Source organism: Lipotes vexillifer, unplaced genomic scaffold, assembly GCF_000442215.2.
Source record: "Lipotes vexillifer unplaced genomic scaffold, Lipotes_vexillifer_v1.1 scaffold792, whole genome shotgun sequence".
Lineage (NCBI taxonomy): Eukaryota > Metazoa > Chordata > Mammalia > Artiodactyla > Lipotidae > Lipotes > Lipotes vexillifer.
Window position 1 is genome coordinate 178,849 of NW_006795663.1, and position 16,675 is coordinate 195,523.

Genomic DNA, 16,675 nt, shown 5'->3' on the forward strand with positions numbered 1-16,675 from the left:
ATATATATATATATATATATATATATATAGTTACCTAAATGCTACCCCCAGAGGTTCTGATTTAACTGGTTTGAGAACAGAGCTCAGGGATCATTTTTCTTTGGTTGGTTTTTTGAAAAGCTCTACAGGTGATTCTAGTGTGTACCCGGCAGGCTACCCTTCCGAGTTAACAGGATGGTCTCTTTTCTCTGTGGAGTAGGTGGTGAGCTGTGTGCTGAGACGTAGAGGTGGGGTGGGGTGAGGGAGCCTGGGGGAATTTGGGGGTGCCCCAAGGTCTAGGCCGCTGGGCCCCAGTGGTGGACGTTCCTTCCAGGACGTGCGCCCTCAGCTCCCTGTCCCTAGATGGCTCTATTCGTGGTCTCTGGCTTTGCACTCTCAGGGGCCTGATACTAGGATGGGTTTTCTTTCTTTTTTTTGGCCTCTCCACGTGGCTTGCGGGATCTTAGTTCCCCAAGCAGGGATTGAACCTCTGCCCTGGGCAGTGGCAGCGCGGAGTCCTAACCACTGGACCGCCAGGGAATTCCCTAAGATGTGTTTTCTGTTTGGAAAAGGTCTCTCCTTGGAGCTGATTGGGCCCCACGTCCTGCAGGAGTGGGTGGAGCTGGCCCTGGCCTTGAGAAGAGCTGACAGGACCCACAGGACGCTCTAGCATCCCAGGTGTCCACTAGAAGACAACTTGGGAGAGTGTGGACAATCCCCAGGGGGAGGAGACACCCGAGGGGACCCTCCCGTGACCGCAAATGCCCAGCTGGCTCCGGCTGCCAGGCCTGGCCGAATTTTCTGCTTCAGCACCAGCCGCGGGCACTGCTGCTGCCCGAGGCTTGAGGAGCGAGGGGAGGGGTTGCCCTGTGGTTAGGGAGGGTTCTGGCGGAGGGGCTGGGTAGTGGGTGGAGGCGTTGCCAGCGCTGCGACAGCCCAGTGGGGTGCAGCCAGTGAGCACTGCTGTGGGGCTGGGAGGGGCCCAGCCTGTGCTTTTCCCCAAACACCCCCTCCCATCCCTTCCGAGCCACTTTACCCTTTTCCGTATGTCCTCTGTCTCCCACCCGGGATCCTCTTTGATCAGTCAGCCGGCGCGGATTGAGTGCCTGGCGCTGCCGGGCCGGGCTGTCTGCCTGCTCCACAGGCCGGGGCTTCCGGAGGGGAGGGCCCATCTGTGGGTGACCCCCCTCCGCTCCTGTCCACCACCCCTCCCCTTACTGCTGGGCATCCATCATTCTCTGTGCCTCCTTCACTCTTACTGCCTGGCTTTTAAATTATTTATTTATTTTTGGCTGCGTTGGATCTTCGTTGCTGCGCACGGGCTTTCTCTAGTTGCGCCGAGCGGGGGCTACTCTTCGTTGCGGTGCACGGGCTTCTCATTGCGGTGGCTTCTCTTGTTGCCGAGCACGGTCTCTAGTCGCACAGGCTTCAGTAGTTGTGGCACGCGGGCTCCGTAGTTGTGGCTCGAGGGCTCTAGAGCACAGGCTGGGTAGTTGTGGCGCATGAGCTTAGTTCCTCCGCGGCATGTGGGATCTTCCCGGACCAGGGCTCGAACCCGTGTCCCCTGCACTGGCAGGCGGATTCTTAACCACTGTGCTACCAGCGAAGTCCCTACTGCCTGGCCTTTTTTCTTCCCTCCTCCCTCTTGAAGTGTCATCGTGTCCCTTTCTCTGTCTCTCCGTCACTCATTCATTTAGCAAACACTGGGCGCCTGCTGTGTGCTGCTGGTACAGAGATGTAGAAGACACGCCCCTGGTGGAGCTCAGATGTCTAAACAGACAAGCACAGTCTGGGGTGGTAAGGGCTGGAGCAGCAGCGTGAAAGAAGGGACCAGGGACCATAGAGGAGGGATGACCAGCTCTGCATGGGGGAAAGCTGGGAAGGCTTCACAGAGAAGGTGATGCCTGATCTGGGCTTTGAAAGACGACCAGGGAATTCCCCAGGTAGATAAGCATGGCAAGGAATTCCAGGAAGAGCAAACATGCAGGGGTGAAGGGCCGCCGCTGAGCTGCAGGGGTGAGGCTGGAAAGGAAGCAGGAAGGTCAGGAAGGCCAGGTAGGAGGCAAGAAGGAACTACAGGAGGAAAGTCAGCAGGAGGGGGGCAGGCTCAGATCTGGGCCCCAGGTGGCTCTGTTGGCAGTGTGGGTGTGGGAGAGTGCCAGGTGTGGAAGGGCAAGGCTGGGGGCAGGTGTAGTTAGGAAGCTGTTGCCAGCATCCAGGAAGAGGATGATGGTGGCCTAGGCTTGCCTGGTATAGCAGGAGTGGAGGCAGTAGATGGTACGGTGGGTCGGGTGGTGCCAGGCTCTCGGGGCCTTGGCGGTTGACTGGTTGCAGCGGTGGGGCAGAAGCGTGAGTTGAGGATTCTGGCTTGGGTAACTGTGGAGGATGGGGCCTTTCAAGGGGAAGCAGATTTAGAGGGATGATGCTGAGCTCACTTTGATGGATTCGTCTAGATGGCAGGCTCTGCCGCTCTGGAGGGACGAGGTGTCAAGGTTAGGGATTTAGGTGGGGGAGTATCTACCTGGTGTGGATATTTTGAGCCTGGGGGAGGCATCCAGAGCGGAGTGCATATGTCAAGTGTCCCATGAAGCTTCGTCTGTGAGGTCCCTAGGAAGCAGCTAGACTCAGCCTCTCTGGGTCTTCTCTGCACTGCCTCTCTCTCCCTCTCCTAATCTCTCTGTGTCTCCCTTTTCCTTCTTTTTTTTTTCCGGCTGTGCTGCTTGGCTTACAGGATCTTAGTTCTCCGACCAGGGATTGAACCCGGGCCCTTGGCTGGGAAAGTGCGGAGTCCTACCACTGGACCGCCAGGGAATTCCCTGTGTCTCCCCGTTCCTGATGGGCCTGGCTTCTCTCCCGACGTCTCTCAGTGCTAGCTGCCCATCCCCTCCCTCTCAGCAGCCCCCTGGGCTGGGCAGGCTCATACTGGGCTCATGGGGTGATAAGCTCAGTAAGTATTTGTGGAAGGAATGAAGGAATGGGCAGTTAGCCTGAGTTCCCACTTGGGCCAGCAAGGCCTGAGGGCAGGGCAAGCACAAGTTGTGTCCTCTGGATCAGCATCTTGCCTTTGGGCCAGGCTCAGCAGAATGAAAGGGCCTCATCTGAGGAATTTTCAAACCTTTTCTACCCCCTTTAATGTCCAGGGGTAGAAAGCCTCCCGTGCTCCATCACCCTCATGACAATAATGACTTTTTTTGTGGCTTTGATTGAAAAAATAGATACGGTTTTGAAGACCCTTGATATTAACTCCATAGTCTGCACATGGAGGTGTGATGGGGCTGGATGGGCAGCGGGTATAGTTCACAACCCACAGAGCAACAGCAACTAGGTCGAGGAAGGCTCTGCGGGAGTGGACAGAGACTGCCAGCAGGGGGCGGGGGCCCAGCCTGGCCCCTCACTCTCCAGCGCCCTGCTCTTGCCACCTCCTTTGTCTGGGTCACGGCCCTGTTGGTCCTTGGGTGGACCCCACCTGCCTGGTTCTGTTGGTGAATTCTCGATGACTATCACCCCAGACCTAGCTTTTCCTCTGACTTTGCTCCCATCTCTTTATTTTTACTCATCTAAACAAATACTATGGGAAAGAAGACGAGTCAGTAGAAAGGCTGACTTGAAGGTGATTTTGAAAGCAGTGCATTTCGGCCATAGCCAGGGTCTCTGTACCAACAGCATTATCAGGACGGCCCGGAGGGGCTGATTTTAATCGATGGACATGAAGGATTGGCTTGTGACCATCATGTTCATCACATGAAAAGGGGTTGCTTTGAGTTTGAACATATTTGAGTCATTTACCCCAAGGGACTCCTGTTTTCTTACTGTTATTTTCTTCATGGAGTTGCTATGGGAATCATGGCAGTCTTTTTTTGTTATTCTCATGGCCCATCTCTCCTCCAACCTCTGCTCTTGATCTCACTTACACTGTCCACACAGTCCTTCCTCAGACATGTCATGTCACGAGTGCCTGCTGCACGCTGGCGGTGCCCCAGGCTTAGGGCCTGCGATGTTGCAGGAGGCGTCCTGGAGCCCCTGGAGGTGGGCAGTTAGAGCTCACACACAGGTGCCTGAGAATTTGAACCTAAGGATGGGTTGGGTTTAGAATCCATGCAAAGGCGTGATAATCACGCAGGGTTAGATGATGGAAGCCAAGCAGGATTATAGTCCCACCCAGCTGGTAAGGCTCAGCTTCCTTTTCTCTGGGAGTCCTGCTGTGACTCTTTCACTCCGTGTGTCCTCTGAGCTTCTGCAGCCTGACAACTGTTTTCACACTTTCCAGTGCGCCTGAGTGACAGGCTCCCTGCCTCTGAAACCATGATCAAGTTCCTCCTTCTTCCTCGTGGGCTCTTGTTTTATCCTTGGTCCCCAGGGCTGGAGTGTGTGCCTTAGAGCGGAGCCCACACCCATCTCCTCCCTGGTGGCCCCGTGGGCTCCTGGGCTGCAGGGTTCAAGCTCTCTAAGGCTCAGTGGTTTGACTTGTACACACTCTGCCTCAGGGGCCTCTCCTCTCCTCAAAGCAAGAAAGAAACAGAGAGATGAAAGAGAGGGATGGGATCTGCCGCACAAAAATTAAACACAAGTACAGCAACAATACCACAGAACTGAAAGGCAAATGGGGCAAGTATTTGCAAAAATGATAAACTAAGGATTAATCTTCTCAACAAAGAAGGTATACAAATCAATAAGACATGAAGATCCTTACAGACAATTCACAGATGAAATCCCAGTGGTTATTCTGTATTTGGCAAAAATGTTCAACTTGTCAATAAGCAGAAATAGAAATGAAAACAATGTATTTTCACCTCTCAAATTTGCAAAGGTGAGAAAAAGATAATACCCAGTGTACGGCCTGGATGTAGGGCAACGGGCACCCTCATATAGTGCTGATGGCCATGTTCGTTGGTATAGCACCTGGAAAGCATTTTGGAAGTGGGTCTAAAGATCCCGAGAAATGCTCATCCTCCATCCACGAATTTCACTTCTGAGCATCTATCCAAGGAATCAATAGGGACATGGGGAATTTCTCATGAAATTATGTTAAGCAACAAAAACAGGGCATACAAATTATATGATATATAATCCCACTTACGTAAATTATATATTTATGCATAAATGTTTTCTTTGGGTGATGCTGGGGGAATTTTTTTCTTATGGGTGATTTTTGATCATCATACTTTATATATTTTATATTTCTCATATTTTCTATAATAAGCATTAAAAAAGTCAAGGGGGAGAAGTCTGTCAAATGTGTTATGATGGACCCAAATAAATTCAGAAATTAACTTTAGGGGTCAAAGGGTCACATCGCTAGCACAACCTGTCACTTTGAAAGATTCAGGACATACATGATATGTGCACCAAAACTCGCCGTGAGGTTGAGGACAGAGGTCACCAGGCCACATGGCTGTGGTTGGGCTCATTTGGTGGGTGAGATCACCTGGCTCTTTGCTTTGTGACACTGGGTACAGCCTGTCCCTGGCAGGTCTCAGTTTCCTATCTGTACAATGGTAGGGTGGGAGGAGGGTCAGATTAATAATCCTGGAGGGGCTTGGCAGATCTTGGCTAGGCAGTAACTCTTCTTTTATTTATTTATTTAATTTATTTTTAAATTTAATTTAATTTTTAAAAATATTTATTTATTTTGGCTGCACCGCGTCGGGATCTTTGTTGCGGCACACAGGATCTTTAGTTGCGGCATGTGCACTTTTAGTTGCTGCACGCATGTGGGATCAAGTTCCCCGACCAGGGATCGAACCCCGGCCCCCTGCATTGGGAGCGCGGAGTCTTACCCACTGGATCACCGGGGAAGTCCCGGTAACTCTGTTCTTGAAGAAGAGAATTTGACTTTGCCTGGTGACACTGCGGAGAGGGATGGAGTGCTGGGATCTGCAGGTTCCAGGTTCCAGCTCCTTACCTGCTGAGAGACCAGTGCACAGACCCCGTTACCTATTCACGACCACCACACTGCCCTGCCTTGGCCCTGCTTCTTGGCCACCCTCTCTTCCCATCACCCCTGGGCCCGCTCAGCTGCGGCTAATTTGCCTGCTCAAGCTTTAGTCTTTCTGCTTTGGAGGAGCAGGAAGGGGAGGACCCTAGGCTTTGGAGCTGTTTAGTGGAGGCATGAATTCAAAAGCCTTTGGGGAGCCCCACCTGCCTATGGAGAGGGTGTCTCCCCCCTCTCGGGCCCTCTCTATGGGACATTTTTGTGATGGTTTGGCTCTCAGGTCTGAGCTACCCTGATGGTCTGAAGGCATTGAGGCCACTTCCTGGTGTGGGGCATCCCCGCCCCCTAAGCCCACACTCAGCTGTGGGCTGACGTTCACGACCACATCTGCGCAGTATCAACTGCTCAGCCTTGATAAGGCCTCCTGTGCTCAGAATCCTTTCCCAGAAGCTGATGGTTTATGGTAATACTGCCTGGGCTCCTCCAAAACTTTTGCTTACCATCTGGAGCAAGTCACAGGGCCCTCCCTCCCAGTTGCCTTCTCAAGGGTGGGGCTGGAGGCCTAAGAGCTACCTGGGAGATTGATTTTCCTTCATACCCAGACATAAACTGGACTTCACGCTTCCAGGAAAGACAGTGAGTGAGTCTCCCCTCTCTGTCAGCTGCCCTGAAGCCCTACCTGGGCTGCTGCCTCTGGACTGTGACATCTTCAGCGCACCTTGAATAGCAGGGCCAGTCTTGGGTATGGGGCAGAGGCAGCTGCCCTGGACCTGGTGGAGCTGGCTGGGAAAGGTGTCCCCAGAGAACCCCTCTTCCTGATGAGGGCCTGTTTCTCCTCAGTATTCAACAGATGCACGGAAAGACGGCTTCTTTGAAGAGCACGGAGAAACTAGGCAGGGTCCAGAGACCCCGAGGCTCCAGGTGAGGCCCCTCTCCAGATCAGATATACATACTGGTTGAGGGCGGGAAGCCCTCTGGAGGTGACCTGTTCGAAAGGGGGCCTTAAGGCTGCGTCAGGGGGTTAGGTTGGGCATAGGCTGCCCTGCCCGGGGCCTCTTTCTCCCCCACTCCCAGGCCTGTCCCAGTGCACTGGGACCTAGCAGAGTCCAGGCTTCTTGGGTTACCAGCCTCCTCCCTGCCCACCTGTCCTCAGGCCAACCTGGCCGGGGCAAAAGTTTGCATTTCGGCACCACCCCCTCTCCGCCAGCCCTGGTAGCTTCCGTCAGGTCAGGTGAGTCTGCCCAGCCCCTCACTGCAGAGCTGCAGGCCCGGGGGAGGGCAGTCCTGCTGGGATCATGGCCCATGGCCAGGCCCTGGAGCCGTGAGGCTGACACCCCCACCCCACCTGCTCCCCATCCCTGTGCCTCCTGCTCATTCACTCTGTGGTCCGCTCCTCTGCTTGCGCCTAGGCCAGAAAAACGGGAGAGGGCTTTTGACACTCAGGGGTGGGCAGCTCTGGGACATCGAGGCTCAGGCCGAGCATACCTCCTGGGGGCGGCTGCTCACAGCTGTCGGGGAAGGGGAAGAGGGCTCTCAGCGACCCCTCCCTGCCTCAGGAGTGCCCCTCCCCAGGGCGAGCTATGCGCTCGCTGTGAAGGGCCCCAGGCTCCAATCTCTGCCCCAAGCTTGTGGCTTGAGGCCAGGACAGAATTGGCACTAAGGATGCGTGGGTAGGACTTTGAGGGTTCCTTGTCCCTGGAATGGCATGTCTCCTTTGCAGTCTGCACTGGCCAGAAGGCTTGAAGGGTGAAGACATAAAGAAGTGCGGCCGAGAAGGGGTAAGTGTGGCGAGGCCGGCTTCTCACTGCCCACTGAGAGAGGGGTCCCGGGCTGCCTGAACTTGGTGACTGTTGGCTCCTTGGCCACAGGCCTGTCACCAGGAAACCTAGTGGGTGTCCCCTCCTGGGTGGGAGTTGTGTCCTCTTCCAGTCCCAGGCTGCCTGTCAGGACCTCGCGTCACCAGGAGACAAGCTGTGCTTGGAGCTCAGCCCTCCACACCCACTGGCTGCTTACCCACTATTTCATGCCAAGTCACCGCAGGACCCCCACCCCTGTGGCCTTATTTGCTGGTGGCTGGAGCAGGGCCCTCTGGTGGTCCGATCTCCTGGGACTTCTCAGACCCAGCTCGTGTGTTTGCAGACGCTACTGAGAAAATACAACCAGCAATATCACAAGCTGTTTAAGGACATCCCCTTGGAGGAGGTGGTTCTCAAAGGTGAGCTGTCTCCCCGGGTGGCTGGACAGGCGCCTGCAGTGCCCAAGGCCCAGGTCCTCTCCCCCAGAGCTTCCAGGCACAAATCAGATATGGGAACTGGCTGCCCTTTGAATGTGACCTTTTTTTCTTCAAAAGTGTGAGAAGACTGGGCTGATTTGAGATATGAAGTTGAACTTACAAAAGTTTTCTTGAGGAAAGGTTGGGGCTTCCAAATCTTATTTCTGTTCTGCTCTTATCAGTGTCTATTCTCTCCTGCTCAGGCCTGCCAGGGAGTGTGTGGGAGCATTTGCACAATCAAGGCCCTCTCTCCCTGGCAGGGCAGGGCAAGGAGTTCTGCCTGTGGAGGTGAACATCCAGGCTTAGGGGACCAGGGCAGAAACCTGCCGGACCTTTTGGGGCATGGATGGAGGAAGAGGAATCATCTAGCAGTCTGGTGGGGTGGGAGCGGTCAGGAGTCACAGGAAAGGATGCTAGGGTGCTGGAGGAATGGGTTGCTGGGGCCTGGGATTGGGAAGGGTACTGAGGAGGACAGTCCCTGAGGCTGGACTCTGGACTCCTGAGTGGGAGGACCCAGGCCCTGGGGCTCCCGGGCTGGCCTTGCTCACAGCAGTCTCCTGTGACTTCCCAGTGTGCTCCTGCGCCCTCCAGAGGGACCTCCTTCTCCAGGGCCGGCTCTTCATCTCCCCCAACTGGCTCTGCTTCCATGCCAGCCTCTTTGGCAAGGATATCAAGGTAGTAATAAGTGGTAAGGGCTGCCATAGCCCAGGGAAGAGAAGCCCCTGCCCTGCGGGCACACCTCAAGTCAGGCCTGTCCCTCCACACGCTGACACTTGGTGAGGCCTCTCACTGTGGGGCATCCCACCTGGTGTCCAGGGCAGCAGCCCCACCCCTTCCAAACAGGGGACCCAATCTAGACTCCACATCTGGCCTGAGCGGCCTGAACAGTTCACTGCCAGATTACTCTGCCTATGGGTACCTCCAAAATGCCTTCAGAATCAGAGTGGGATGTCACACTTAGGGGGGGGCCCAAAAGTGGCCATGGTGGCTCAGGGAACTCTGTTACTGGAGTATGGGATTCACCAGGGCAACCATCCTTGCCTCCTGGATGATGGGGTGAGAGGCCGGAGCAGCGCGTGCGGCCAAGGGGTGGGGGATAACTGAAGGGAGCCTGCGTGAGACGGTGGAGGCTCAGATACTCTCCCACGTGGGACCAGACATCTCCACGGTGCTCGTGCTTGGGTCACTGCCAGCTGTGGCTGGCGCCCTAAGCAGGAAGCAAAGGGACTGTGTCCTTGGGGGTGAGTCTTGAGAGAAGAATGCCTCTCCCCATCAGGTGGTCATTCCCGTGGTGTCGGTGCAAATGATCAAAAAACACAAGATGGCGCGGCTCCTTCCCAATGGCCTGGCCATCACCACCACCACCAGCCAGAAGGTCAGTGAGATTCTGGGCCAGCGCTCCCTGTCCTTCCCCCCATCCCAGCTCTAGGAGTCCACAGCTTGACCCTGGCACTCTCCCAAGCCTTTACGTACCTTTGCCCCTTTCTGTTTTCTTTGTATGTTCTAGTATGTCTTTGTGTCACTACTCTCCCGGGACAGTGTATATGACATGCTGAGGAGGGTCTGCACCCACCTACAGGTATGAAGCTTGGGGCCAGGGCTGTTGCGGGGGGGCTGGCCCATCTCCCCGGCACACGAAATGGGGAGTAACAGGCTCAGGCTCAGTGAATCAGAGGCAGTCCTTGGACCATGTGTCTATGCTTGTGAGCCTCTCTGAGGCCACTGGGCCCTTGTGTGTCCCCACGTGTGCTTCCTCGGTGCACAGACGGACAGGAGCATGTGGCTTCCCAATATGCCTACAGCTCTCTCTCGCCTATGGTGAGGAAGGGGGAGGGCAGCAGCTTGGGGGAGTATGTTGCCTTGGATTTGCCCTCTGCTCCAGCATTAACTAGGGATCCCCCTGAAAACTCTGGGAGCTTTAGGCTCTATCTGACCCAAAGTGGCTTATTTGGAGGTAAAGCTCTCTTGGAGAGTGTTAATACCTCCCCATGCCTGACTTTGGCTGTTCCAGATGGACAAGTGATCCCTGTTCCCTTCCCTCCTCAGCCTTCCAGCAAGAAGAGTCTGAGTGCAAGAGAATTTCTAGAGGAACCTGAGTGCAAGTCTCTGGTGAGAGATGAGGCTGGGAGCAAAAGTGGCTGGCTTGAGACTGCCTGTGGTTCTAAGGCTTCAGGGCCTCCCGGGCAGAAGCCCACAGTGCAGAACTGGGGCAGCAGGCTCAAGAGCCAGTGGCCATGCTGTGTCAGGGGGTCCCCTAGACCCACCACGCTCCATACCATGCAGAGCCACTATGTCCTGGGCAGATGTGCTAACTTCCTGAGCAGAACAGATGCCCAGCCCCCGTTGGACCCTATACCTTCGCGGGTACAGAGCCAGCAACCCATCCTCTTTCCTTTAGCAGTCAGGAGGGCCTTCAAGGGGCTGAAGATGTCCCTGGGGAAGAGCACTAAAGGCAGTCGGAACCGAGGCAGGATCCTTTTAGATTGGCCAAGGTCCCAGCTGTTTCTTTTGCTCCTGGGATCCTGGGTAAGCAGAGTTTCTAGAGCAGGGGTGGGGGGGGGGGTGGAAACGACCCCAGGGTGTTTGAAGTCTGCTTCAGTAACTATTAAGCATTTAGCCAAGCATACAATACGTACAATGCCATGCAGGGGATGGAAGGTGATGTTCCCCTTTTTATTGATGGGGACCTTAAGTCAAGGTCAGTGACATAGGGTTAAAGCCCAGATTAGCAGGAGTCACAACTTATTCCATCTAAGATATATAGTGCCAAGCTGTCTTGGACTCAGCCGATCTGAACACGTGCCTGGGATGGCTCATGTCTTAGATTCCACTGTGGTTCTACACTAGCAGTCTTCAAAGACACCATTCCCTGGAAGAGTGGCTGGTCACAGCAAGGGAGCAGATGAGACATGTGATTGCTATGGCAGTGGTTTCCCCGCTTCTGGGCACCTGCTTTCATGCTTGCTAGGCACCATATTGATAATATCTGGAAAGGCTTTGATAAATCTGGCGTGAACCCCTTAGCGCAAGTGAGGTGCCAAGGGCCACGGTGAGACAGCTTCTCCTGCTCTCTATAGGAAGTCCTCATCCCTGAGATGAAATGGAGAAAAGTGTGCCCTGCCTCAAGGTCCCCGTCCCTCCCAGACAACATCCCTTGTATCCCTCGGGCATCCATGGACTCCACAGATGACTTCTTCCCCTCCAGGAAGCCTCCGGGGTCTGGTGAGTTCAGCGTGCTTGTCCATGGCAACTGCTTGCAAAGACCAGGCTTTCCCGCCTCCCACTTCTGCAAAAAGAGGTCATCACAGCCAGCAGGGCTTCTGAGAGCTGTTTCTTTCTTTCTCCAAATCCATAAGGGAAAGCCAAGAGCCCAAGCGGCTCCAGAGAACATAGGCGGGGGAGTGGGCTGGGGTCCTGCCTTCTGCCCAGGAAGATGCCTAACGCTGTCCTGTTGCAGAGAACGCTGACTGTGAGGAGGAGAGGCTGGAGGACGCGCCCAAGAGCAACGGGGAGCAGAGGCTCTGGGATCATGGGCTCCTGAAGGTCTTCCTCGTGCTGTAGGTGGCTGTATGGAGGGTGGTGGGTGTCTGAGTGTTTAGAGCCAGGGCCTTGGTGTGTGGGGAGGTCAGTGTCCAGAGCGAGGGGAAGGTTCTGAGTCAACTGCAAGCTCCCGGGTGGCGTCTGGCAGCCATGCAGCAGGCTCTTCTAGAGCAAGATAAAGTATTTCCAGTTTTCATCCCTACAACCCTGTAATTTAGGGTTAAGGCTGTGGAGAGGGGCAAGACATGAAACTGCTGAAGAAAGAAAAAGTTGTACAGGATTGGGGAGGAGGAGGGTTGGCAAAAATCTGAGAGGCCCATCAGATAGACTAAGGGAGAGCCATGGCCTTCCCACTGCCCACCATTGGGGTGTTTTCTGGAAGCCCAGGCCAGAGTTTCTAGAGCAGGGGTGGGGGGGGGGGTGGAAACGACCCCAGGGTGTTTGAAGTCTGCTTCAGTAACTATTAAGCATTTAGCCAAGCATACAATACGTACAATGCCATGCAGGGGATGGAAGGTGATGTTCCCCTTTTTATTGATGGGGACCTTAAGTCAAGGTCAGTGACATAGGGTTAAAGCCCAGATTAGCAGGAGTCACAACTTATTCAGCCAAGCATACAATACGTACAATGCCATGCAGGGGATGGAAGGTGATGTTCCCCTTTTTATTGATGGGGACCTTAAGTCAAGGTCAGTGACATAGGGTTAAAGCCCAGATTAGCAGGAGTCACAACTTATTCCATCTAAGATATATAGTGCCAAGCTGTCTTGGACTCAGCCGATCTGAACACGTGCCTGGGATGGCTCATGTCTTAGATTCCACTGTGGTTCTACACTAGCAGTCTTCAAAGACACCATTCCCTGGAAGAGTGGCTGGTCACAGCAAGGGAGCAGATGAGACATGTGATTGCTATGGCAGTGGTTTCCCCGCTTCTGGGCACCTGCTTTCATGCTTGCTAGGCACCATATTGATAATATCTGGAAAGGCTTTGATAAATCTGGCGTGAACCCCTTAGCGCAAGTGAGGTGCCAAGGGCCACGGTGAGACAGCTTCTCCTGCTCTCTATAGGAAGTCCTCATCCCTGAGATGAAATGGAGAAAAGTGTGCCCTGCCTCAAGGTCCCCGTCCCTCCCAGACAACATCCCTTGTATCCCTCGGGCATCCATGGACTCCACAGATGACTTCTTCCCCTCCAGGAAGCCTCCGGGGTCTGGTGAGTTCAGCGTGCTTGTCCATGGCAACTGCTTGCAAAGACCAGGCTTTCCCGCCTCCCACTTCTGCAAAAAGAGGTCATCACAGCCAGCAGGGCTTCTGAGAGCTGTTTCTTTCTTTCTCCAAATCCATAAGGGAAAGCCAAGAGCCCAAGCGGCTCCAGAGAACATAGGCGGGGGAGTGGGCTGGGGTCCTGCCTTCTGCCCAGGAAGATGCCTAACGCTGTCCTGTTGCAGAGAACGCTGACTGTGAGGAGGAGAGGCTGGAGGACGCGCCCAAGAGCAACGGGGAGCAGAGGCTCTGGGATCATGGGCTCCTGAAGGTCTTCCTCGTGCTGTAGGTGGCTGTATGGAGGGTGGTGGGTGTCTGAGTGTTTAGAGCCAGGGCCTTGGTGTGTGGGGAGGTCAGTGTCCAGAGCGAGGGGAAGGTTCTGAGTCAACTGCAAGCTCCCGGGTGGCGTCTGGCAGCCATGCAGCAGGCTCTTCTAGAGCAAGATAAAGTATTTCCAGTTTTCATCCCTACAACCCTGTAATTTAGGGTTAAGGCTGTGGAGAGGGGCAAGACATGAAACTGCTGAAGAAAGAAAAAGTTGTACAGGATTGGGGAGGAGGAGGGTTGGCAAAAATCTGAGAGGCCCATCAGATAGACTAAGGGAGAGCCATGGCCTTCCCACTGCCCACCATTGGGGTGTTTTCTGGAAGCCCAGGCTTGTCTGTAATTCTGCCTAAGTAGAGCAGTGAGCATGGTGGGATGTTTTATGAAGAGCCAGCCTCTGGATTCCCTCACCTCACCTCATCACCTTCCTCTGGCTCTGCTGGCTGGGTTTTGACTGTCAACCTCAGCACTTGCTGGGGGAAGGGCTACCGCCTTAGGGGGTAATCTTAGTGGCCTCGCAGAGGGGGTGTAGGACCAAGGTGGCTGGTCAGAGGGAAGGTGGGCTCAGCTGAAGGACCCCGAACTCCTGCTGGGCTTCAAGGACACCTCCATGGGGACGAGTCTCAGGACCCCCATGTGGCCTCTGGGAAAAAAGATGCCTAGGTCTAGAATGTAACTGCAGGCAAAGGGTTCTTTAATTCTTCCAACTGCAGGAACTAGCTTAGTCCCACTCCTATTTTTGGTGATTCTGTAAAAATGCCCCATTTCTAGAAGAGATTCAATTCCTCCTTACCCCTCTTTCTCCAGGATCTGCTTCTTGGTCATGTCCTCGTCGTACCTGGCGTTCCGCATCTCCCGGCTAGAACAGCAGTTATGCTCCCTGAATTGGGGCGGCTCAGTCCCTGGGCACAGGTGATGCCCTTTCTCTTTCTCATGCTTCTGGGATTGAGGGTTAAGGACAGCAGCCAAAACCTATGGCCAGGCTGCTCGTTAGTCTGGCTGGTCTTGGTCTTGCCCTTGAGCTGGCTTGATGGCCCTCAGCAAGGTTGGGCAGGGTACACAGATCCCACCTGGACCCCCTCTCATGGGTGGACAAAGTCTTCACTGACTCATCTGTCTGCCTTCTAGGCCCTTTGTCTGACCTGGTCATCTCTCCTGTGTGCAGGTAACAGCCACTTGGCCTTTGTCCCCACTCCTCCAAGAAGAATGCTCTGGGTGCTAAGGTGCCACCAACAATCCACTTGGTTTATGCTGCTGCTGTGCTGAGACTGAGTCTGAAAGAAAATATTGCAGATCCCTTCTCCTCCCCCTAAGTCGTCTCCCTCCTTTAATGAGTGACCTTTAGTACCTGTTTACAAAGCTCCTACAATTTTGGGACTCGGACAAAAAGCCAGATTTTTGGATCTAGCTGAGGAATTCTGTACACTAAGCCTCAGCAACCACTTAAATGAAAAAAAGATTTTAACTTGTTCCTTGGAAACAGCTCTGACACACAGGAAGAGCACTTGGGGCCACTGCAAGGGACAAAGGCCATGCTTTGATACCTGTCACTTGGCTCACTCCAGTGGTGGGACAGAGGCCAGAACCCAAACCACCAGTGTGGGCTCCGTTCTCTCCCAGCATACTGTGCTCTCACTTGGACGCCTGAGAGTCCCTGGTTTGGGGCCCAAAGGACTTCTCTGCAGTCAGCCAGGGACCCATGCAGGGCAGACTGGAGGGAGTGAGGTAAGCTATGAATGAGGAGAGCAGGGCCTGTGGCCAGGATTCCAGCAAGAGGAGTGTCCACACTCTGTGCAGAGGCTCTGTTCCGGCCCCTCATGAGGAGGCTGGCTGAATCTGAGAGGACACTACCTGCAGCAGGGGACTGTGGCAGTGGCTGTGAAGGAGAATAGAGGTCCAGCATTCTGTGTCCTCAGCTGCTATTTCCTGGGAAGACAGGTGGAGCAGGGCCTTTTGGCCACTGGGGTCGCAGACCAGGTACTGGATCTTTCCCTGGTGTGCTCAAACATTTCCAAGGTGCCCCAGGTGGGAAGTGGGGGATGGGAGGGGCAGTGGCTTTGATCTGAGGTTTTGCTTTGTACTCTCTGCCTGACTGCCTAGATTTTGGGTGTGGCCAATGGCAGCCTGTCGGGCTTGGCTGGGCACTGGGCACGATGGTGCTGGGCCACCACAGGGCAGAGCTCACCACGTCACCTGCAGGCCATGCAGGAGGGTCCTCCACTCCACGGGCTCTGTTCTCCATGAGTATAATGGAGGTGTCCAAGGTGGGGCTGGGACAGTGCAGGGACCAGGCCCAGGGGGTCTGTCTGATACCTTTGGGGACAAGAGAGATACAGGATAGTAAGAGTGGACATGGTAGTGGCTTTGCCTTAGAGATTCTTCCTTCTCTGTCAAGGTCTCCTCAATTCTAAAAGCTTCTCTGTGCCTTAAAACTCTGGCCTGTTCTCTCTGGGACTCCGAAATGCTAAGAGAGTGCCTTTGTAGGTTCTGGGAAGGGCTTAGTGAGGAGGCCAGATGTATCAGAGAAAGTCACTGGCGATGGGGTGGGTGGTGTCAGAAAGAGCCACTTTTTCCCCTCTTCAGACACCTGAGAGGTTAACTAGGGAGAAATCCAGGTGGCAGTTATTTACTGTGGAGCTGTGACTGTCTGTCCTATTTATGACAAACCCAAATGAAGACTGGAGGGACGGACAGGAGGTGACAACTTCCTAAGCTCAGACTGGAGGTCTCTTCATTCTCTCCCCATCCCAGGTTCTAGGATTTGGCTTAGAGCCTGGCCTTGTGGGATACCTGCACTAAATCTGTATGTCTCAGGTGAAACTCACTGCTCCATTCTCCCCACATTGCCACACCAGATGAATGCCCGTCCTTTTTTTGGGAACCAGCCCCCTTAATCACTCCTTTCCATCAGATTTTCAGGGAAATAATCCTACTTGCCCCAGCGCCTCCCCTACCTGGTCCTTGCTGAAGGGCAGGGAGAACAGGTCCATTCTCTGAGACTTGCTGGGTTGAGCCAGAGGCCATGAGAGGTGCCAAGTCTCCAGTCTCCATGCCCCAGGCTCATAGACGGCAAGAGGCATGCAGTAGAGTAGGTGGCTTTGGAGGCCCTCTTGGGGTCCAGGGCTTTGAGTGATAGGAGTGTGTGCCTGTCCCTCTTGGAGGGCCCTCTGTTTCTCCCTTCTGTCCCCCAGCCTGGTCCTCTGGCCAGCGTACCTTCTGTTGTGCTCATTTATAAACCATGTGTATTTATACAGACCTGCTTGCATTGGAGGATGCTCCTCTAATTCCCTGAGAATTTGGTTCAACTACCCTTCAGTTGTTCCACTATGGCGTTGAAAATATTTTTAAATAAAAAATCCGATTTT

General features: G+C 54.2%; 1 protein-coding gene across 2 annotated transcripts in view; it reads left to right on the forward strand.

Annotated features, from left to right (window-relative positions):
- The window catches only part of GRAMD2A (GRAM domain containing 2A), a 23,958-nt gene extending 9,198 nt beyond the window's left edge, over positions 1-14,760 (forward strand). Inside the window, exons 2-12 of one of the 2 annotated variants that reach the window (XM_007467838.1) lie at positions 6,752-6,832; positions 7,065-7,142; positions 7,632-7,689; positions 8,051-8,126; positions 8,755-8,858; positions 9,460-9,558; positions 9,691-9,762; positions 10,230-10,292; positions 11,261-11,405; positions 11,641-11,740; positions 14,118-14,226. In XM_007467838.1, the coding sequence (XP_007467900.1) occupies positions 6,752-6,832; positions 7,065-7,142; positions 7,632-7,689; positions 8,051-8,126; positions 8,755-8,858; positions 9,460-9,558; positions 9,691-9,762; positions 10,230-10,292; positions 11,261-11,405; positions 11,641-11,740; positions 14,118-14,226 (985 nt within the window). Of the gene's footprint in view, positions 1-6,332; positions 6,833-7,064; positions 7,143-7,631; positions 7,690-8,050; positions 8,127-8,754; positions 8,859-9,459; positions 9,559-9,690; positions 9,763-10,229; positions 10,293-11,260; positions 11,406-11,640; positions 11,741-14,117; positions 14,227-14,475 lie in introns of those variants that run through there. The other variant, XM_007467839.1, reaches the window with a different exon arrangement.
- Positions 14,761-16,675: the final 1,915 nt, after the last annotated feature.